At 36.1% G+C, this 17,500-nt stretch overlaps 1 protein-coding gene across 1 annotated transcript in view; it reads left to right on the top strand.

Moving 5' to 3' along the window:
• The first annotated feature begins 7 nt into the window (after positions 1–7).
• Positions 8–17,500, top strand: part of SLC9C2 (solute carrier family 9 member C2 (putative)) — a 91,465-nt gene continuing 73,972 nt past the window's right edge. Inside the window, exons 1-4 of the mRNA XM_076000391.1 lie at positions 8–3,837; positions 5,886–5,986; positions 7,514–7,642; positions 13,971–14,136. Coding sequence (XP_075856506.1) covers positions 3,711–3,837; positions 5,886–5,986; positions 7,514–7,642; positions 13,971–14,136 — 523 coding nt within the window. The 5' untranslated portion in view covers positions 8–3,710. The remainder of the gene's footprint in view (positions 3,838–5,885; positions 5,987–7,513; positions 7,643–13,970; positions 14,137–17,500) is intronic.

Genomic DNA, 17,500 nt, shown 5'->3' with positions numbered 1-17,500 from the left:
TGACATAACAAAACCCAAAATATTTGACATTGTCTTTGGTACTGAATGGTAGTCAGAGGCCAGAGAGGCCCAGAGGAGAGTGTGAGTGAAAGCCCACAGGCCCTCGGGTAGAGTATTAGCAGAAACCACAGGGGACTCTAAAAGACTGTTGGTGGGAGTTTATAGGAAAGAGAGGAAAATGTTATTGGAAACTGGAGAAAAGGGCCTTTGCCAGAGATGGTGGTAAGTTTGGCCACACTGTTGTCTATATAATGAACTCAGTGAAACTGCTAAGGATATTTCTAGACAGAGTGTGCAAGTGCCACCTGGCTTCTTCTACTAAAATGTTAGAGGAGAGAGATAAGCTGAAAAGGAATATTTTAGCTTTCAAATAAAATTTAAAAGAAGAATAAAAGAGCCAGTACTTACTGGCTTTGAAAATAATACTGCTTCTCATTCCTATCCTCTCTAGACGGCAAAAAGTTCTCAAACTAAGACATGGCTTCTGGGAAAAGATAAAAATCCAGGGTGGGATTGGAAGGTCAATTGTTAAGACCTCAGAAATACCTAAGGTGGTGCCTCATAAAACCTTTCAGACTTTAGGTGGGCTTTCTCCAAGGAGCTGGGAAGATGGCCTCCAGTTGCTTTGGGCAGTCATCATCACAGCTAAACCCAAATGGAAAGAGAGCAGCTGTCTCCCAATAATGGTGTATGCTAACCTAGAGAGCCACCTGATTGGACTTGTCTGAGTCCCATGCTCACCCCTGAACCGATTGTAATGTTGGGGGATGCCACCTATGTTATGTGCCGATCTCAGTCAATAGTATCGTCGTCTACTGTCAGAAGATGGGATAGTGGGGGAACACACGGGGCAGCCCCTCAGCCCTCAACTCCCCAGATCTCCTAAACTGTACTTCAGCTTACTTTACAAAAAATGGTGAAATATAAATTTACTGTTGCTTTTTGTAAAAGCCCTATGGGAAAGGGTTTAATGTAGAGAAATTTGATCACCTATGTATTTTAGTTATGTGCTATCTCTAGCTTTCAGAACCATATGTAAGCAAGAGCTGACTCTATGAATTTTGTCCACATTTTCCTAAAGTATGAGGATTTTTTGAAAAGCCATGGCGAATCTGAATTTTAAAACTTAAATTCAAACCGCAGGAGTTTACCTGTTGGGCTTAGGTAAACCAAGTGAGCCCCAGGGGACAGAAGTAGGATAGGAGCTAGAAGAGAACCTGGACGGGTGTTACTCAAAATGATCTGAGGCAGTAGCTGAGGAGAGGGTCAAAGTTAATGTTAAGAGAAATAAACGTGACCACCAATATAGATAATGTGGAGATGAAAATGGGAGAAAGGACAGTGAACATGGTAATTAGGTGAGTTAAGTGAAGTCAGGATGGGAAAGAGTACGAGTCTGCTTCTCAGGAGAGACCCTGTGAATAAGATAACTTTTGTTTTTTTACATGATCCCTGGAATTTGTGGTAGGATTGGGCCTAGTGTCTTACTAGCCATACCAGTCTATACAGAAACAAAAAGTTGTAAAGAATATTTTAGGGGGTGGTGTGTGGGTGCCAAAGGTGGTTATTACAGTTGGGGCAGACATAGAGCGATTGATGGAAACACGGCTTAGTCTCAAGTAGGCACTGAGGCTTTCATTTGTCAAAGGTTCCTTGTACATAGTTAGGAAGAAGACTGATGCTAGATTTAGTAGTCTTCCTGCTGTGATGTGCTTCTTGGTGCCCTGGGGAAGACAATGTAGAGCCTCCTTGATGAGTGTGTCACAAAATCTCTCTTCCTTGAAAGTAATGTACCAATTCATGCTTATTCCTTTGTTTAGTATTTATACTGTATTTGTTTTTAGTGTTTAGGTTTGAGACAAAAAATACAAATTAGGCATCACAGAGTTTGGGATGTATTTGTCCTTTCATGAAGAATAGGTAACATTGTTTCTTCCAATTAAGGACCAAAACCCAGTGACTAATAGGAGTTAGGGAGGAAAACAGGAGTAGAAACATTGAAGAGGAAGGAGAGAGAGAAAAAGAAAATGGAAAAGCATGACTGAGAAAGAGAGAGGAGGGGATAGGACAGTGTTGAAGAGGGTTAGGGCTGAACCAGTTAGGATTGGCATGAGAAAAACAGCATGTATGTGTATTACAAAATATATAGAAGCAGATATCTTTGATCATTTCAGTTATTATGTCAAGCAAAATCAGTTAAAACAGTTTTGGGTGTATACACAGCTTGAACATTAAGAAATGCAAGCTTCCTTGGAACTAGATCACTTGGCTTCTTCTTGATTGGGGGTGAGGATAATGTATGTAGCCAATCAGAATGAAAGCAGGTTGCCAGAAACCAATGGGAAGTAGGCATGGAAATAGCTTTTGGCATGTTATCAGTTGGTAGCAGTGGCCCTGGCAAACTGACACAGAACTGAGCATTGATCTTTGAGATTTGGAAAGCCCTCACCTTGATTTCAACTCTGAACCAGCTTAGGCTTGGAGGGCCATATCTCTGGTCTTGGTGGTTTGGAGAAGAGCTCTATTTGAGGGTCATTAACACGTGGGCATAGCAGGGTTTGAAGATACCAAGGACCTGGAGGACTGGAGGGACAGGTGAAGTGGTTTGAATTTGTAGTATTTTGAATCTCTTTTCTGGCCCACCCTCTGCTTTACATCAGAATCATTGTGACCTATTTATTGACCAAACAAGTGCAAAACAAGGGCCCAAAGATAAGATTTAAATATATTTGGGGATGTTGCAGGAACCTCTGGGATTTTTAGGTTAAGGCTAGCTTCAAGGAAAAGCAGAGCACGTCCTTCTCAGGACCACTGCATGGATTTGCACAGGCTACGTCTGGCTCAAGGCACCAGCAGAGGCGGGCTATTGGGGCCCAAATCTAGCCTGTCATTCACATGCCAAACCTTGCTCCGTTTCAGGCTTCATTGCCCTGAGGAAGGGAGGCTTTTCAAAATTTACTCAAAGGCACCATGTGATCAAACTAACCTTGGTCTTTTCCTTTGTGTTTAGGTTATTCACCCTCATCCACACACCCAACCTTAACTGGAGTGACTCAGCTGTGACCTTGTTTCCATTTGAATTTTGGATTTGGAGGGGGCTGAGAGAGGAAAAGGGGTATTGGGTTGGAGTAGTAAAGTGGAATTCCTGAATGATTTGTACTGACAGAGAAGGAGGAGCATAATATTTCCCATTGCTCCTTCCACCTCAAAGAGTTCAGCCCATCAAATACTTTTGGAGAGCCTGTTTTGTGCCACAAAATGTGTGCACAGCCTAATATTCAGTTAATATTAATATTACATTAATTTAATAGTAATATTAATATGCAATCAATATTCAGCCCTGGTCTTTGAGAAACTCACTATGCAATAGGGAAGGCAAGCACATTCCCGTATCATTGCAATGGCAGGTGCAACAATCAATATACCCCCTCTCCCATACATGTAGCAGTACAAGAAACACCAACAGTGCCTTATAGTGTTCCTACAAAATGTTCTGGAACAAGAGGTATTAATATGTGCTCTGTGACAAGAAGAGACATGCTCAGATCTCAGTGTGGTGCAGTCTTAGGTAGAAAGAGTGTGGATGAATTGGGTCCCGGCAGGTCTCATGTTCTTTTTGTACATTATTACAGGTTAGTCTGCAAAAGTGAAAGTGCCAATAATAACACATACAAATCCATCAAGTTAGGGCTGGAAAAGCAGTGGCAAAAATGACGACTTCTTTCTGGTCACAAAAAGATAATAAAAAACCTGATTTACTCTGCGGGAGGCCAGCTGACTACCTGGCTCATAAGGAATATTTTACAATGCTCGTGTGTTTCATTATTGTTTGGGGAGGTAGGTGGTTGTTTTTGAAATTTATCTCTCCTCCACCCTTTGAACCTCTTCTCAGTGCAGAAAGTGATCACAACTACATCAAAAGAAGGGGCTCAATGAAGCTGTAAGATGTGAGTGAATGCTGTCAGTCTAGCTTCATTCAATTATAAGTAGCATCTATGCTATAATTCTTCATTCAGTAACATTTGCAGAGCACGGCAGTGTGGTAGGCATGTAAGAAGAATGAGGCAGTCCTTAAGCTTGAGCAGCCCTCTCATGGGGGACATTGGTGAACAAATAATTACAAAAAATGCAATGTGGTAGATATAACTTTAAAAGTATGGTCAGGATTCTCTGGTCACAGGAGGGAGAGCCTTATACCTGCCTGGCCAGGCCTAACCTGACTGAAATATCTGAGATGAGGGGAGGACAATTGGAGCAAATAGACGAATAGAGCCCAGACATACAGTTTGCCATTGACATAACTGATGCCATTAATTCCATCTGTTTCATTATGGCTTTTGATGTGATTCTTTTTCAGGGAAGATGAACCATCCACCCCACCCCCCAAGAAGAAAATTAGGAAAGGCTTCACAAATAAGGGCCTCTTAAACAATGATTAAAAATTCAACAGGAATAGAGAATAATATTCATGTAGATAAAGTAACATATTCAACAATACAGGTGCTTTATACCACCATTCAACTGTAGAGAAAAGTTTCTAGGCTCCTGTAAAAGAAAATTTATTTGGGAAAGATGCCAGCTAGTTTAAAATCCTTTCTTGAACTAGGAAGACTATCAAGGAACAAATAATGAAGCCTAATGAACTTCTTTAATTTTATCCACTGTATCAAGGAGTGACATTGCTTTCTCAGGGGGTCCTTGAATACTCACTAATGACTTTGGTCCCTTTTGGTCTCGCAAGGTGCTGATGACCAAAAACCTCATTAGCTCTGGATCCTTTATAAAGACAAGTGCTCCAGTAGGAAAGGGCATTGCAGAAATAGTGTGAAAAACATTTGTTTATCTGGTCTTACCTGTAAGAAGTAGAGATGCTCCTCAATTTATGATGTGGTTATGTCCTGATAAACCCATCATAAGTTGAGAATATTGTAAGTCAAAATGCATTTAATATACCCAACCTACCACACATCATAGCTTAGCATAGCCTACCTTAAAATCTCTTAGAACACTTACATTAGTCTACTCTTGGGCAAAATCATGTAACACAAAGTCTATTTTATAATAACATATAATAATGTATTTTATTGAATACTGTATGAAAGTGAAAAACAGAATGGTTGTATGTATACTTGAAGTACAGTTTCTGCTGAATGTGTATCACTTTCCCGCCATCATAAACTTGAAAAATCACAAGTCGAAGCATCATTTAAGTCAGGACCATCTGTATTCAATAAATATTTACTGATTTGGCTTAACCCGTAACTGGAAGGCAGCAAATGCAGAATCTAGGATGTCAATGAATCTCGTCTCAGGCATAAATTCACTGGATTATAGTCTATGTCTTGCTTCTGGAGGGAACGAAATGAACGGTTTTGGAAAGAGTAGAGAGTTTCAAAGCAAGAAAATGCAGATAGAGAATAATAAGTGCTGTTTGTTACTTGTCTCATAAAGGCAGTTTTCTTTATGGTTAGAGCTTAGTTAAATGTATCTTTGGCTTTAGGAAAATTATAGAACATACGTTGCTGTAGCTTAGGATGAGTGATTATTAATATAAGATGTACTATGTAGATATGAAGTTTGGCTTTTTATAATTTCTTGCCATCAGATCCATTGTTAAGATGCCCATACAGTGATCCTAATATGTCACTGGATGGGCCAATCCAAACACTGTTGAAACTTCAGTATTTTCCAGATTCACCTGTTAGAGATGCCTCAGTATGTGTGTCTTGTTCTTAAGAGATAGATTTGTAATAGTTGTCAATTATTTATCCATATGATATAACACTCAGAAGTTTAAAATTAAATATCTAGAGAGAAGGAATATTAATGAAATCATTTTGAAACTATAAATTATGTTGAAATAACACATACATGTATTTCTTTAGGGCTTTTGAGGACATATATAAAGAATTCTGAAGTCCTTGTTTTGACACTTCTTTCTCTGTCAGGATTCGTGATAGGACGACTGGCCTACGATTTTGTTGAGGTACTGTATGTACACTAAATTAGAGAATAAATTAAAGGACAAATACCAGGAATAAGATTCAATTCCAACTCATCCCCTAAAGTATGAATGTTTTTATATGAACAGCTAAAAAATTTTATCTGGTATTAAAAATTGTGAAAATGAAAACCACACAATAAAGGACACATAAACTAAGGAAGCTGAAAATGAAGCAGTAATTTCAAAGTGAGGAAAATTTATTTGTATTCTTGGGTTCCTTAGCATCTGCCTTTGAAGCCTTGCTCTAGTTTTCTTCTCCTGGACATACATAGGCTTCTTCCTGCTGTTGTCTCTAACACTCATAGAGACCACTAGCCATTTTCGTTATGAGGCATGGTTATTCTTTTTTAACTGCTAGATTCAATGTAAGATATACATCACATAATATACACTGTAGATACAGGAAAAAATCATTGATTTATCGACTTAGTGTTAATTCCTGATTTCAATTGCATAGCAATGAGATCAATAACAAAACATGCATGTAAAATTTGCATCATATAATATATACTATAGATACAAGAAAAAAAATCATTAATTTATCAACTTAGTATTAACTCCTTATTTCAACTGTATAGCAATGAGATCAATAACAATTTGCCTTAACTCATTACTTTATTTTTTTTTAAATGGAGATAATGCTTTTACCCATCTAGGATTGTAAAAGCCTCTTTTTAGTCTTCTGAAATACCACAGTATTACTACCTAACATCTTTTGTGTGTTTACTATGTGCTAGGCTTTTTTAAGTGTTTTGTGTTTATTAATTTATTAGCTTATTAACTCTTCAGTTAAACCATTTACTCTCACAGCACCCCAGTGGAAGCAGGTACTTTATTCCCATTTTGCAGATGAGGAAACTGAGGCACAGGAAGGTCAAGGAATGAAAGTTAAACTATTCATTGGGCCAAAATAAACTTTTTAGGAGGGAATATTTACAGCACTTCAACCACTGTTGTTGTATTTATCATTAATCAATGTACAACCTTCATGATTTATGTCTTAAAAATACAATCTGAACTATTATCTATGTATTCTTTTTCTCTACTGACTCACTAAAAGATTTTAAATCCTAAGCAGCTGTCTGTGAACCCACAAGTACTTGTTTAAGATTCTTTCCCCTGCCTATTGCAAATTAAAATAAACATGTAACAGTCAAATAAAAAAATACTTACCTGTGAATCATCTAAAATTTTTTCTGGTGTCACCAATGGTAAGTATATCACTTTTAAAAATACTGGTCACATACCATAAGCAATGTTCATGTAGCCAAAACCCACACAATTCTCTCTCTATATATGTAAAGGACTATATAAATATATATAAAACCTGTCTGGATGGTTAGAGCAATAAATCTACCCCCAAACCCCCAGGATCAACCTTGCAGACAACCTCTTGTTAGCTGTAAACTGGAATGTTCTAAAATTTATATTGATTGACATAGCATCAACCTAATTTCCAATACTTAAAATGGCAGTGAACTAATTTCTTGTTTGCCTTTGTTACTTTAGGTGCACCAAACTGTCTACCCTCTTCTAAGAACACCAAGTTTTTCACTTTATTCCTTTTTTTTACCTTTAATTATATTTATGGCTGCTTTGGATGTGGACTATTATGTACTCAAGAATATGTTTTGGCAGGTAAGAACACATTTTAAAACAAATTACGTTGATTCCATCTTCTACAGTGAGAAGCATAAAAAAAGAAATAATAAGCAATTAAAAAAATAAAGAAAATTATTTAAAAAATAAAACAAATCATGGTCAATTCTTGCTTATGCAGTTTGATAGAGAATATGACTATCTAGACTATATGACTTCTATCTAGAAGACTATATGACTTCTATCTAGAAGATTAATAATTTTCAGATTGCACATTTCTAGTTTTGCCTTCTTCATTTTGCAGAACCAATGGTTAAAGAGAGTTGAAGAGAGAGGGAAGGGATTAGTATTTGCTGAGTGACCACGGTGACTAGGCAGTCTCAGTGTAAATATCAGAGTAAATATCAGCTCCAATTTGTATCTGAGCAAACTGAAGCTCAGATGTCACAAACAAGGTTGATAAGTGGCAAAACCTGGATTCTAGTATCACATCTAATTTCATCCCAACTGTATCTGTAGATTTGCTCCTGTTTTCACTGCTAAGATTGTTCTTTGTGTCTTCACTCTTTTTTTCTTAATCATGCTATTGAACTATTTTGTCTTTTCAGAAAATATTTTACTTTCTTTGGTTTTATTTGGTTCTTTATAACATCTTGAGTTAACATAAGTTGATTGATTTTTAGCTCTTTTGTTTGTATTTAGTGCATTTAAGGTTTTAAATTTTCTTTTTAGTGGCATCCCACATGTTTTGATTGTTAGTGTTTTCATTATCATCCAATTCTAAATTTTCATATACTTTTTTGACCTATTAATTATTTAGAAGTTGTCTTAAATTTTCCAAATGTGGCTTTTATTATTATTTCTCTTATCACATTGCAATTAGATAATGTATTTTGTATATCAAGTCTTGTGATTTGTGAATATTTGCTTTGTAGCCTTGTACGTGATCAGTTTCCCCAAATGTTCTGTCTTTGCTTTACAAAATGTATATTTTCTAATTGTTGAGTGTAGGGGTCTAAATTTGTTTGCCAGATTGTTTTATTAACTATGAAGTTCATTCTTCTATATATCTTTGCCAATATTGTTTTTATGCTCGATCTAAGTCTCTACTATGACTGTGGAATTATCAACTTTTCCTTGCAATTCTACTAGATTCTACTTTATATAAACAGGGCTAATTATTAAGTATCTATATGTATTATTATTTTTCCATTTATTTTTTCTCATTATTTAGGTACCCTTTATCCCAAATAATGCTTTTTGCCTTAAGTCAATTTTGTTTGGTATTACTATAGTTATACCAGCTTCCTTTTGGTTAGTGTTTGCCTGGGTATGATTTTTCCATCCTTTTATTTTCAAGATTTTAGTTTCCTTATATTTAGATGTCTTTCTGATAGTATGCAGTTGGTTTTTGTTATCTTATCCAGGTTGAGAATCACTGCTGTTTTTTTTATGCTAGTTTTAGTCCACTAATATTTATTGTGATTAAAAATATATTTAGAAGGGCAAGAGATCTGGACAGATTTGAGGCATCAAGAAAGATATATGGATGGATTATAAGCACTTGGAAAGATGTTCAACATAATAAATCATTGGGGAAATGCTAATAAAACCACTATGAGATACCACTACATACCTGTTAGATTGAAACAGCGATAACAACAAACCTGATAATACCAAGTGCTGGTGAAGATGTGGAGAAAACAGAACTTTCATACATTACTGGTGAGAATGCAAAATGGTATGGCCACTTTGTAAACCAGTCTGGGAGTTTCTGGTAAAGTTAAAAAAAAGAAACAGGTTTTTATGTGAACATAAGTTTTCATTTCTCTTCTATATATACATAGGAGTGAGGTTGCTGGGTCATATGTTCACATAAAAACTTCTATGTTAATCTATATAGCAGCTTTATTTATAATCTCAAAGTCTGGAAACAAATGTTCTTCAGCTGGTAAATAGATAAATAAATTGTGGGACATCTTACTATGGAATATTACTCAGCAATAAAAAAGAAATGGAGTATTGATGGGCACAGCATGGAAGAATTTAAAATGTATTATGTTAATAGAAGGAAGCCAGGCTCAATAGGGTACATACATATTGTATAATTCCATTCATAGACCTTCCAGAAATGGCAAAACCATAGATCTGGAGAACAGATCATTGGTTGCCAAAGACTGGGGGTGGAGGAGGAATTGAATACAAAAGGGTAGCACGAGGAAAATTTTGGGGGTGATGGACCTGTTTCTTTTTTTTTTCTTTTTTTATTGAGACAGAGTCTCCCTCTGTTGCCCAGGGTAGAGTGCAGTCATAGCTCACTGTTGCCTCGAACTTCTGGACTCAAGCAATCCTCCAGCCTTAGCCTCCTAAGTACCTGGGACTATAGGCATAGGCCACAGGCTAATTTTTAAATTTTTCGTAGAGTTGGGTTCCCCCTATGTTGCCTAGGCTGGTCTTGGACTCCTGGCCTCAAGCAATCCTCCTGACTTGGCCTCCCAAAGTGCTGGGATTACAGGTGAGAGCCACTAGACCCAGCCATGTTTTGTTTCTTAATTGTGGTTACATGACTCTATGCATTTATTAAAACTCATATTACTGGGCTGAGCGCGGTGGCTCACTCCTATAATCCTAGGACTCAGGGAGGCCGAGGTGGGAGGATTGCTTGAGCTCAAGAGTTCGAGGCCAACCTGAGCAAGAGCAAGACCCTGTCTCTACAATAAATAGAAATAAATTATCTGAACAACTAAAAATAGAAAACATTAGCCAGGCATGGTGGCACGTGCCTGTGGTCCCAGCTACTTGGGAGGCTGAGGCAGGAGGATCATTTGAGCCCAGGAGTTTGAGGTTGCTGTGAACTAGGCTGATGCCATGGCACTCTAGCCTAGGCAAGAGAGTGAGACTCTGTCTCAAAAAACAAAACAAATAAACAAACAAACAAAAAACTTCATATAACTGAACACCAAAAGAATTAATTTTACTGTTTGTAAATTTAAAATAGATTTTAAAAAGTCAAAGAGAAAAAAAAGTATTTGGATTTTTTCTCACACATTATATTGTACTTTGTACTTACCATGCTTTTCCTTTGCTTTTTCTCATTCTTCTCTTTATCAATTGAATTGATTCAGTTTTCTTTTTCCATTTTGTTCTTCCTACTTGTTCAAAAGTTTTATAGTCTACTTTTTATTTTTGTGGCAGACACTTCTGATTACTTACCCAATATGCATTCTCTCTTTCTTTCTAACTAACAGAAACTTACTATTTTTTGTTTGGTATGACAAAAGGTCCATTGTAAAATACCATATTTCACATCATTCCTGACACCTATGGTAGCCTAAGAAGTCTGTCTGGCCAATGACATGTGTACAAAAGTTTGCCAGATAAGGTTTCTAGAAAGCCCTAAATAAATGGGCTAAATCAGCTGGCATGTGCTTTTTGGTCTTTATTTTATCTCTCTTTCTGCCTGGAGCCCTCCATTGGGCTGGAGGAGAAATATCCATCTTGAGACTATGAGGTGGTGAACATGAGAACACATGCTAAGGATGGCTGAACAACAACAAAAAAAAAGCCTTGGTCCTTGAGGGCATTGGGAGCCACCATACCAGCATAAGTTTGCTTATTCTGGATTTAGGATTACTTGAGAAAAACGAAATCTCCATTTATTGACACTGTAAGTGCTGTTTTCTGTTAGGTGCAGCCAGAATTGTTATATTTATAAACAATACAGTTCTCTTAATGGTTTCATACTTTTTAAACTAAAATTTCTAATAATCACATTTGATTTAACAAGTCTAAACCTAAATCAATATGTCTATCTTCCTCTAAATAATGCTGGAACTTCAGAATGCTTTCACTTCAATCCTCCTTTCTCACCTTACATTTTATTACATTATTAACATAGGACTACCATTCCTGAAATTAGTTGTCATCATTGTTATTACTATTATAAATGTTTTAAGTACTAATGCTTCTCTACACTCATCCACATGCTTGCCGATTTTAATTTCTTTGCTCACTGTTCCTTCTTGCATCCTACTCCATATTTCTGGATTCAGCTTCCTTTTTCCTGAATTGTTGCTTTAGTGGTTTTTAAAAAAATTTTGTTTAGGCTGGGCATGGTGGCTCACGCCTGTAATCCTAGCATGCTGGGAGGCCTAGACAGGAGGATCGCTTGAGGTCAGGAGTTCAAAACCAGTCTGAGTAAGAACAAGACCCCATCTCTACTAAAAATAGTAAAAATTAGCCATGCAACTAAAAATAGAAATAAAAAGTTAGCCAGGTGTAATGGTGTGCACCTATAGTCCCAGCTACTTGGGAGGCTGGGGCAAGAAGATTGCTAGAGCCCAGGAGTTTGAGGTTTTTGTGAGCTAGGCTGATGCCATGGCACTCTAGCCTATGCAACAGAGTGAGACTCTGTCTCCAAAAAAAAAAAAATTACATTAAATTAAAAAATAAAAACTTTTGTTTTTAAAATTGGCATAAAATAATTGTACATATTTATGGTGTACATAGTGATGTTTCCATACATATAATGTATAGTGATCAGATCAGGGTAATTAGCATATCCATCATTTCAAACATTTATTATTTCATTGTGTTGGGAATATTCCATATCCTCATTCTAGCTATTTGAAATGATATAATATATTATAGTCAACTATAATCATCCTACAGTGGTATAGGAGACTAGAACTTGGTCCTATCTATTAATACCTTCTAGCTGTAATTTTGTATCCTTTTCATTAAAGGTCTGTGAATAGTCACCTGTCTTTGTTTAGTAGTCTTTGTTTCTCTGAAAATGGATTTATTTTGCCTCAATTTGAATAATAGCTGAGCTTAATTGTTGCTTTTGAGACAACTGCTATCAATCTAATTATCATTCTTTTGTAAGCACCAGACTTTTCTCCCTTTTAAGATTGTCTCTTTTTCTATGGTATTCTGTACAGTAGTCCCTCCTTATCCATGGTTTTGCTTTTCAGGGCTTCAGTTACCTGCAGTCAACTGCAGTTCAAAAATACTAAATGGAAAATTCCAGGAACAAACAATTCCTAAGTTTTAAATTGTGTACATTTCTGAGTAGTGTGACCAAATCTTGAGCCATCCCATTCTGTCCTGCCCAGGACATGAAACATCCCTTTGTCCAGTCCAGTGTACCAGTCTGTGTGCATTACCTGTCTATTAGTCATTTAGTAGCCATTTCACTTATCAGATTGACTGTTGAAGTGTTGCAGTGCTTGGGTTCAAGTAATCCTTATTTTGCTTTAACAATGGCCCCACAGTGCAAGAGTAGGGATGTTGGCATGTTATTTTAATTGTTCTATTTTATTATTGGTTATTACTGTTAATCTTCTCTGAATATTTTAGAGTCTTGGTATATAAATTTGTGTCATGTACTAGACATAATATGTCACTAACAATTTACTTTCAACACCGAAGAAACCAGGATATGTTTTATTTTTATTTCCATTTATTTATTTTTTATTTCAATATATTACAGGGGTACAAATGTTTAGGTTACATATATTGCCTTTGCCCCATCCAGGTTAGAGCTTCAAGTGTGTCCATCCCCCAGACAGTGACACACCGCACTCATTAGGGGTGTATATACCTGTTCCCTCTTCCCCCCTCCCACCTGCCCGACACCTGATGAATGTTACTACTATAGATGCACATAAGTGTTGATCAGTTTTGATGGATGGTGCTTGTTTTTCCATTCTTGGGAAACTTTCCTTAGTAGAATGGGTTCCAGCTCCATCTAGGATAATACAAGAGGTGCTAGATCACCATTGTTTTATGTGGCTGAGTAGAACTCCATGGTATACATATACCACATTGTATTAATCCACTCATGTATTGTTGGGCTCTTGGGTTGTTTCCACATCTTTGCAATTGTGAATTGTGCTGCTATAAACATTCGAGTGCAGATGTCTTTTTTATAGAATGTCTTTTTTTCCTTTGGGTAGATGCCCAGTAGTGGGATTGCTTGATCAAAAGGTAGCTCTACTTTTAGCTCTTTGATGTATCTCCATATTACTTTCCACAGAGGTTAAACCATGATATGTTTTGTATAGAAGCAGGAGAAATTTGTATTCTGTTTTAAGAACATTTTGATATTGAGAACTATTAAACCAGAATAGCAACAAGAAAGAGAGTTGAAACAGTCTTTTTAACAAGAAGGTAGAATCTTGTTTGTTTGAAAGGCTGGTTTCTTTGAGGCAGGTGTTTAAACTAGAATATTTTTTAAAGTTATTATTTCCCAGAGTAATTGTATATAATTTATAACCAATATCTGACTCTTGGGACATAAGTAAACGCAGTGATGCCATCATTAGACTTTAAATCTAATACTGTGTTATGAATTGGTTCACAGGTCTTGTCTACTGGATTAATTAGCTTTTCTATAGCATTCGCTGTAATTGGATATGTGGTTCTGAAATTCAATGCAAGTTCATGGGATTTGCAATCTTGCCTGCTCTTTAGCATCATCCTCAGCATTACAGATCCTATTCATTCTGTGACTTCAATGAAAACTCTTGGTATGTCAAATTTATTTCTCTCTTATCTTTGAAATATAAGGATGCATTGTTTTCTTTTGATTATTATTTTTTGCATGAATTGTATATCCAAGCAGAGTAGGATGTGTGCTTTTCTTCTTGAGGATGATGCATTGTTTGACTTGAAGGAGACAGTGCAAATAAGGTAACCACTGAGGATCTGAGATAAACAGCATCAATTATCATCTCAAAGGATATTTTTAAGAAGAAAATGTAACCTTTCTAGAAGGTGATAAAAATTGGCATTCTTATTCCATTCCAGTGAATTCTAAGCCACAAGGTAGAGATTCTAAGTTGGTGAGTGTGTTTACCAATTCAAAGAAAAAATAAAGACCCCCATTGAGAGTTTTCAAAGGCCCTGCTACCTCTTGTAGAACTGCCTCCATTTTGGAATGGCAAAGGTTTCGGCAGGTGGCATAGGGGATAGTAGTTTATTGCAAAGAAAAAGGGTAAGTTTTAGTTTGGCTCTCAAATATATTACTTAATAAAAGCTTATTCCCAGGAGGGTTTGGGGTCCTGCACTACTTCCTGTCTTATGTGGTAAGGTAAAAGATGATTCCACTCTGAAATAGCCCCCTATTGTCATGTTTTATTAACACAGCAGTATAACATGAAATGGTTAGATGCTATGGTTTCTGTCTTTGACTCAGAAATATCAGAAGTATCGGTTGTATTTAGTAGAAATATATTCCCTTATTATTAGAGTGAGAAACCTCCAACCTTTCTGGCATGTGATATTCCCATTTTTATGCCCATTTTTACCTACAGCTGGGAAAACATAGGAGGGTTTCAGGCACTTTTTGTGTTGATGTTCGAAATTGTTTCAAGGTAATTATGTTTCTCAAAGAGTATGATCCTGTTCTCTTTTTTCTCATTATTCCCCTGCATACAATTTTTTTCTGTCTTTCCTTTACCTATCTTTCTCTTTTAGCCATTTGTATGGGCCCTTGCTTTATTACCTCATGCTTGTGCCACTCCCTTTTTCTGCAATCTCTTGACTGTAAATCGTTATAATAAATTATCAATGTTATTTATTGCAGTTTCAATATTAAATTTTTTTTTCAAAAGAGCAGTAGAAAGTCTTCTATTTCTTTAAGACAAAACTAATGAAGGTATTCGGCTGGCTCTTAATTGATATTTTCTTTATGTCAATAACACTCAGTTAGTACATGAGTTCCGGATCCAGTAGCATTTTTTCCTAGTAAGACAAATTTGAATTGTTTTTATGTGGAAAATCACTCTCACTTAGGACCACCATATGGTTCCTTTGTGTAAATTAGATAAATGGTCCTTCAAAGCAATTTACTTCTATCTAATTGTCATAATATATTAATTTTTTAAAGGAACAACTACTTTTTGCCTTATGCCTTAAATTATCATAATATACAAAACTACAGCTTTTACAATGTTAATGGTGCTTCTTTAGATGAGGTGCATTGTAAAACTTGTACAACCTAAATCTGAGATGGATTGGCTCACTGAAAAATGTAGCGGATGTTCATAAAGAAGTTAAAAGGAACTTGTCTATTCATTACCTGTTTTAAAAGATCACATAGGACTCAAATAATTTTTATTTGAAAGCAAACCTGGAAGAGGATCTTATAAAAGAAGAAAATACAAAGTTTTAGTATGATCTCAATTGAATAAAAAGAATTATATGCTCAGAAAAAAACTTCAATGTTATATCAGGGTCATGAAATTATAGAGGTTTTTGTTTGATTCTTTCCTTTTCCAGGTCTTACAATGAATCAACATAGGGCAGTTTCATGTTAAGCCAATAAAGAATGTAGAGAGTAATTCTTGTGGTATTTTACTATTAAAAATAAGTATAAATCAAATCCAAAACTTTCTATACCAAACCTTGTACTTCACTTGCCCCAGTTAACTTACTGAATCTAAGAGAAGAATTAAAGGATTTCTTTACCAGACAAATCAAATGTGCCAATAATCTCCCAATGTGTTTAACCAATATTTTTGTGCCTTCTGTCATAGTCAAAGTTGGTAATAAGTAGTAAGATGAGATGATTGTAATTTGTCTTAATAATAGCAGATTAGGTACTGCAGAAGAAAGAATTAGTGAACTTGAAGACATAACAATAGAAAGTACCTAAAATAAAATACAGAGATAAAGACTGGAAAAAATGAACTGAGTATCAGTGAGCTTTAGACAACTTCAAATGACCTAATGTATGAATCCCCAAAAGAAAGTAGAGGGAGGAATGAAAAATATTTGAAGAAATATTGATGAAAACATTTCTAAATTTTATGTTTATAGCAGCACAATTCATAATTGCAAGGCTGTGGAAACAGCCCAAGTGCCCAACAATCCAAGAATGGATTAATAAAATGTGGTATATGTATACCATGGAGTACTATTCAGCTCTAAGAAACAACGGTGATATAGCACATCTTATATTTTCCTGGTTAGAGCTGGAACCCATACTACTAAGTGAAGTATCCCAAGAATGGAAAAACAAGCACCACATATACTCACCAGCAAACTGGTATTAACTGAGCAGCACCTAAGTGGACACATAGGTACTACAGTAATAGGGTATTGGGCAGGGGGGAGGGGGGAGGGGGTGGGTATATACATACATAATGAGTGAGATGTGCACCATCTGGGGGATGGTCATGCTGGAGACTCAGACTTGTGGGGGGAGGGGGGAAAGGGAAACCTTAAAATCTGTACCCCCATAATAAGCCGAAATAAAAAAAAAAATTAAAGCTGCAAATTCAAGAAGCTCAATAAACACCAAGCCCAAGAGACACAAAGAAAACTACATCAAGGTACATAAAAATCAAATTCCTTAAAACCAGTGATAAAGAGAAAAATTTTAAAGTAGCCAGAAAAAAAGACATGTTATATTTAGAGGAACAAAAATAATAACAGACTTCGCTTCAGAAACAATGCAAACCAGAATATGGTGTAGCAATGTTTTTAGAGTACTAGAAGAAAAATATTGCCATCTGAGAATTCTAAATTCAGTGAAATATCTTTCAAAAGCAAAGTAAATAAAGACTTTCTTAAACATACAAAAACTGAAAGAATTTATCACCAGCAGACTTGCACTACAAAAAATGTTAAAGGAAGTCCTTCAAGTAGAAAGAAAATGATATCAGATGGAAATTTGGATGTGGCATCTACTCAGGCCTCTGGCAACTGCTAACCTATTTTGCTCTCTATGTATTTGTTTTTTTCTGGATATTTCATATAAATCAAAACATAGAATCTGTGGCTTTTGTATCTGGCTTCTTTCACTTGGTGTAATGTTTTTAAGGTTCACATTGTAACATGTATCAATAAGTACTTCATTCCTTTCTGTGGAGGAATAATGCCCCATTG

Source organism: Microcebus murinus, chromosome 2 (assembly GCF_040939455.1).
Source record: "Microcebus murinus isolate Inina chromosome 2, M.murinus_Inina_mat1.0, whole genome shotgun sequence".
Classification (NCBI taxonomy): Eukaryota; Metazoa; Chordata; class Mammalia; order Primates; family Cheirogaleidae; genus Microcebus; species Microcebus murinus.
This window is presented reverse-complemented; position numbering and strand designations above follow the sequence as displayed.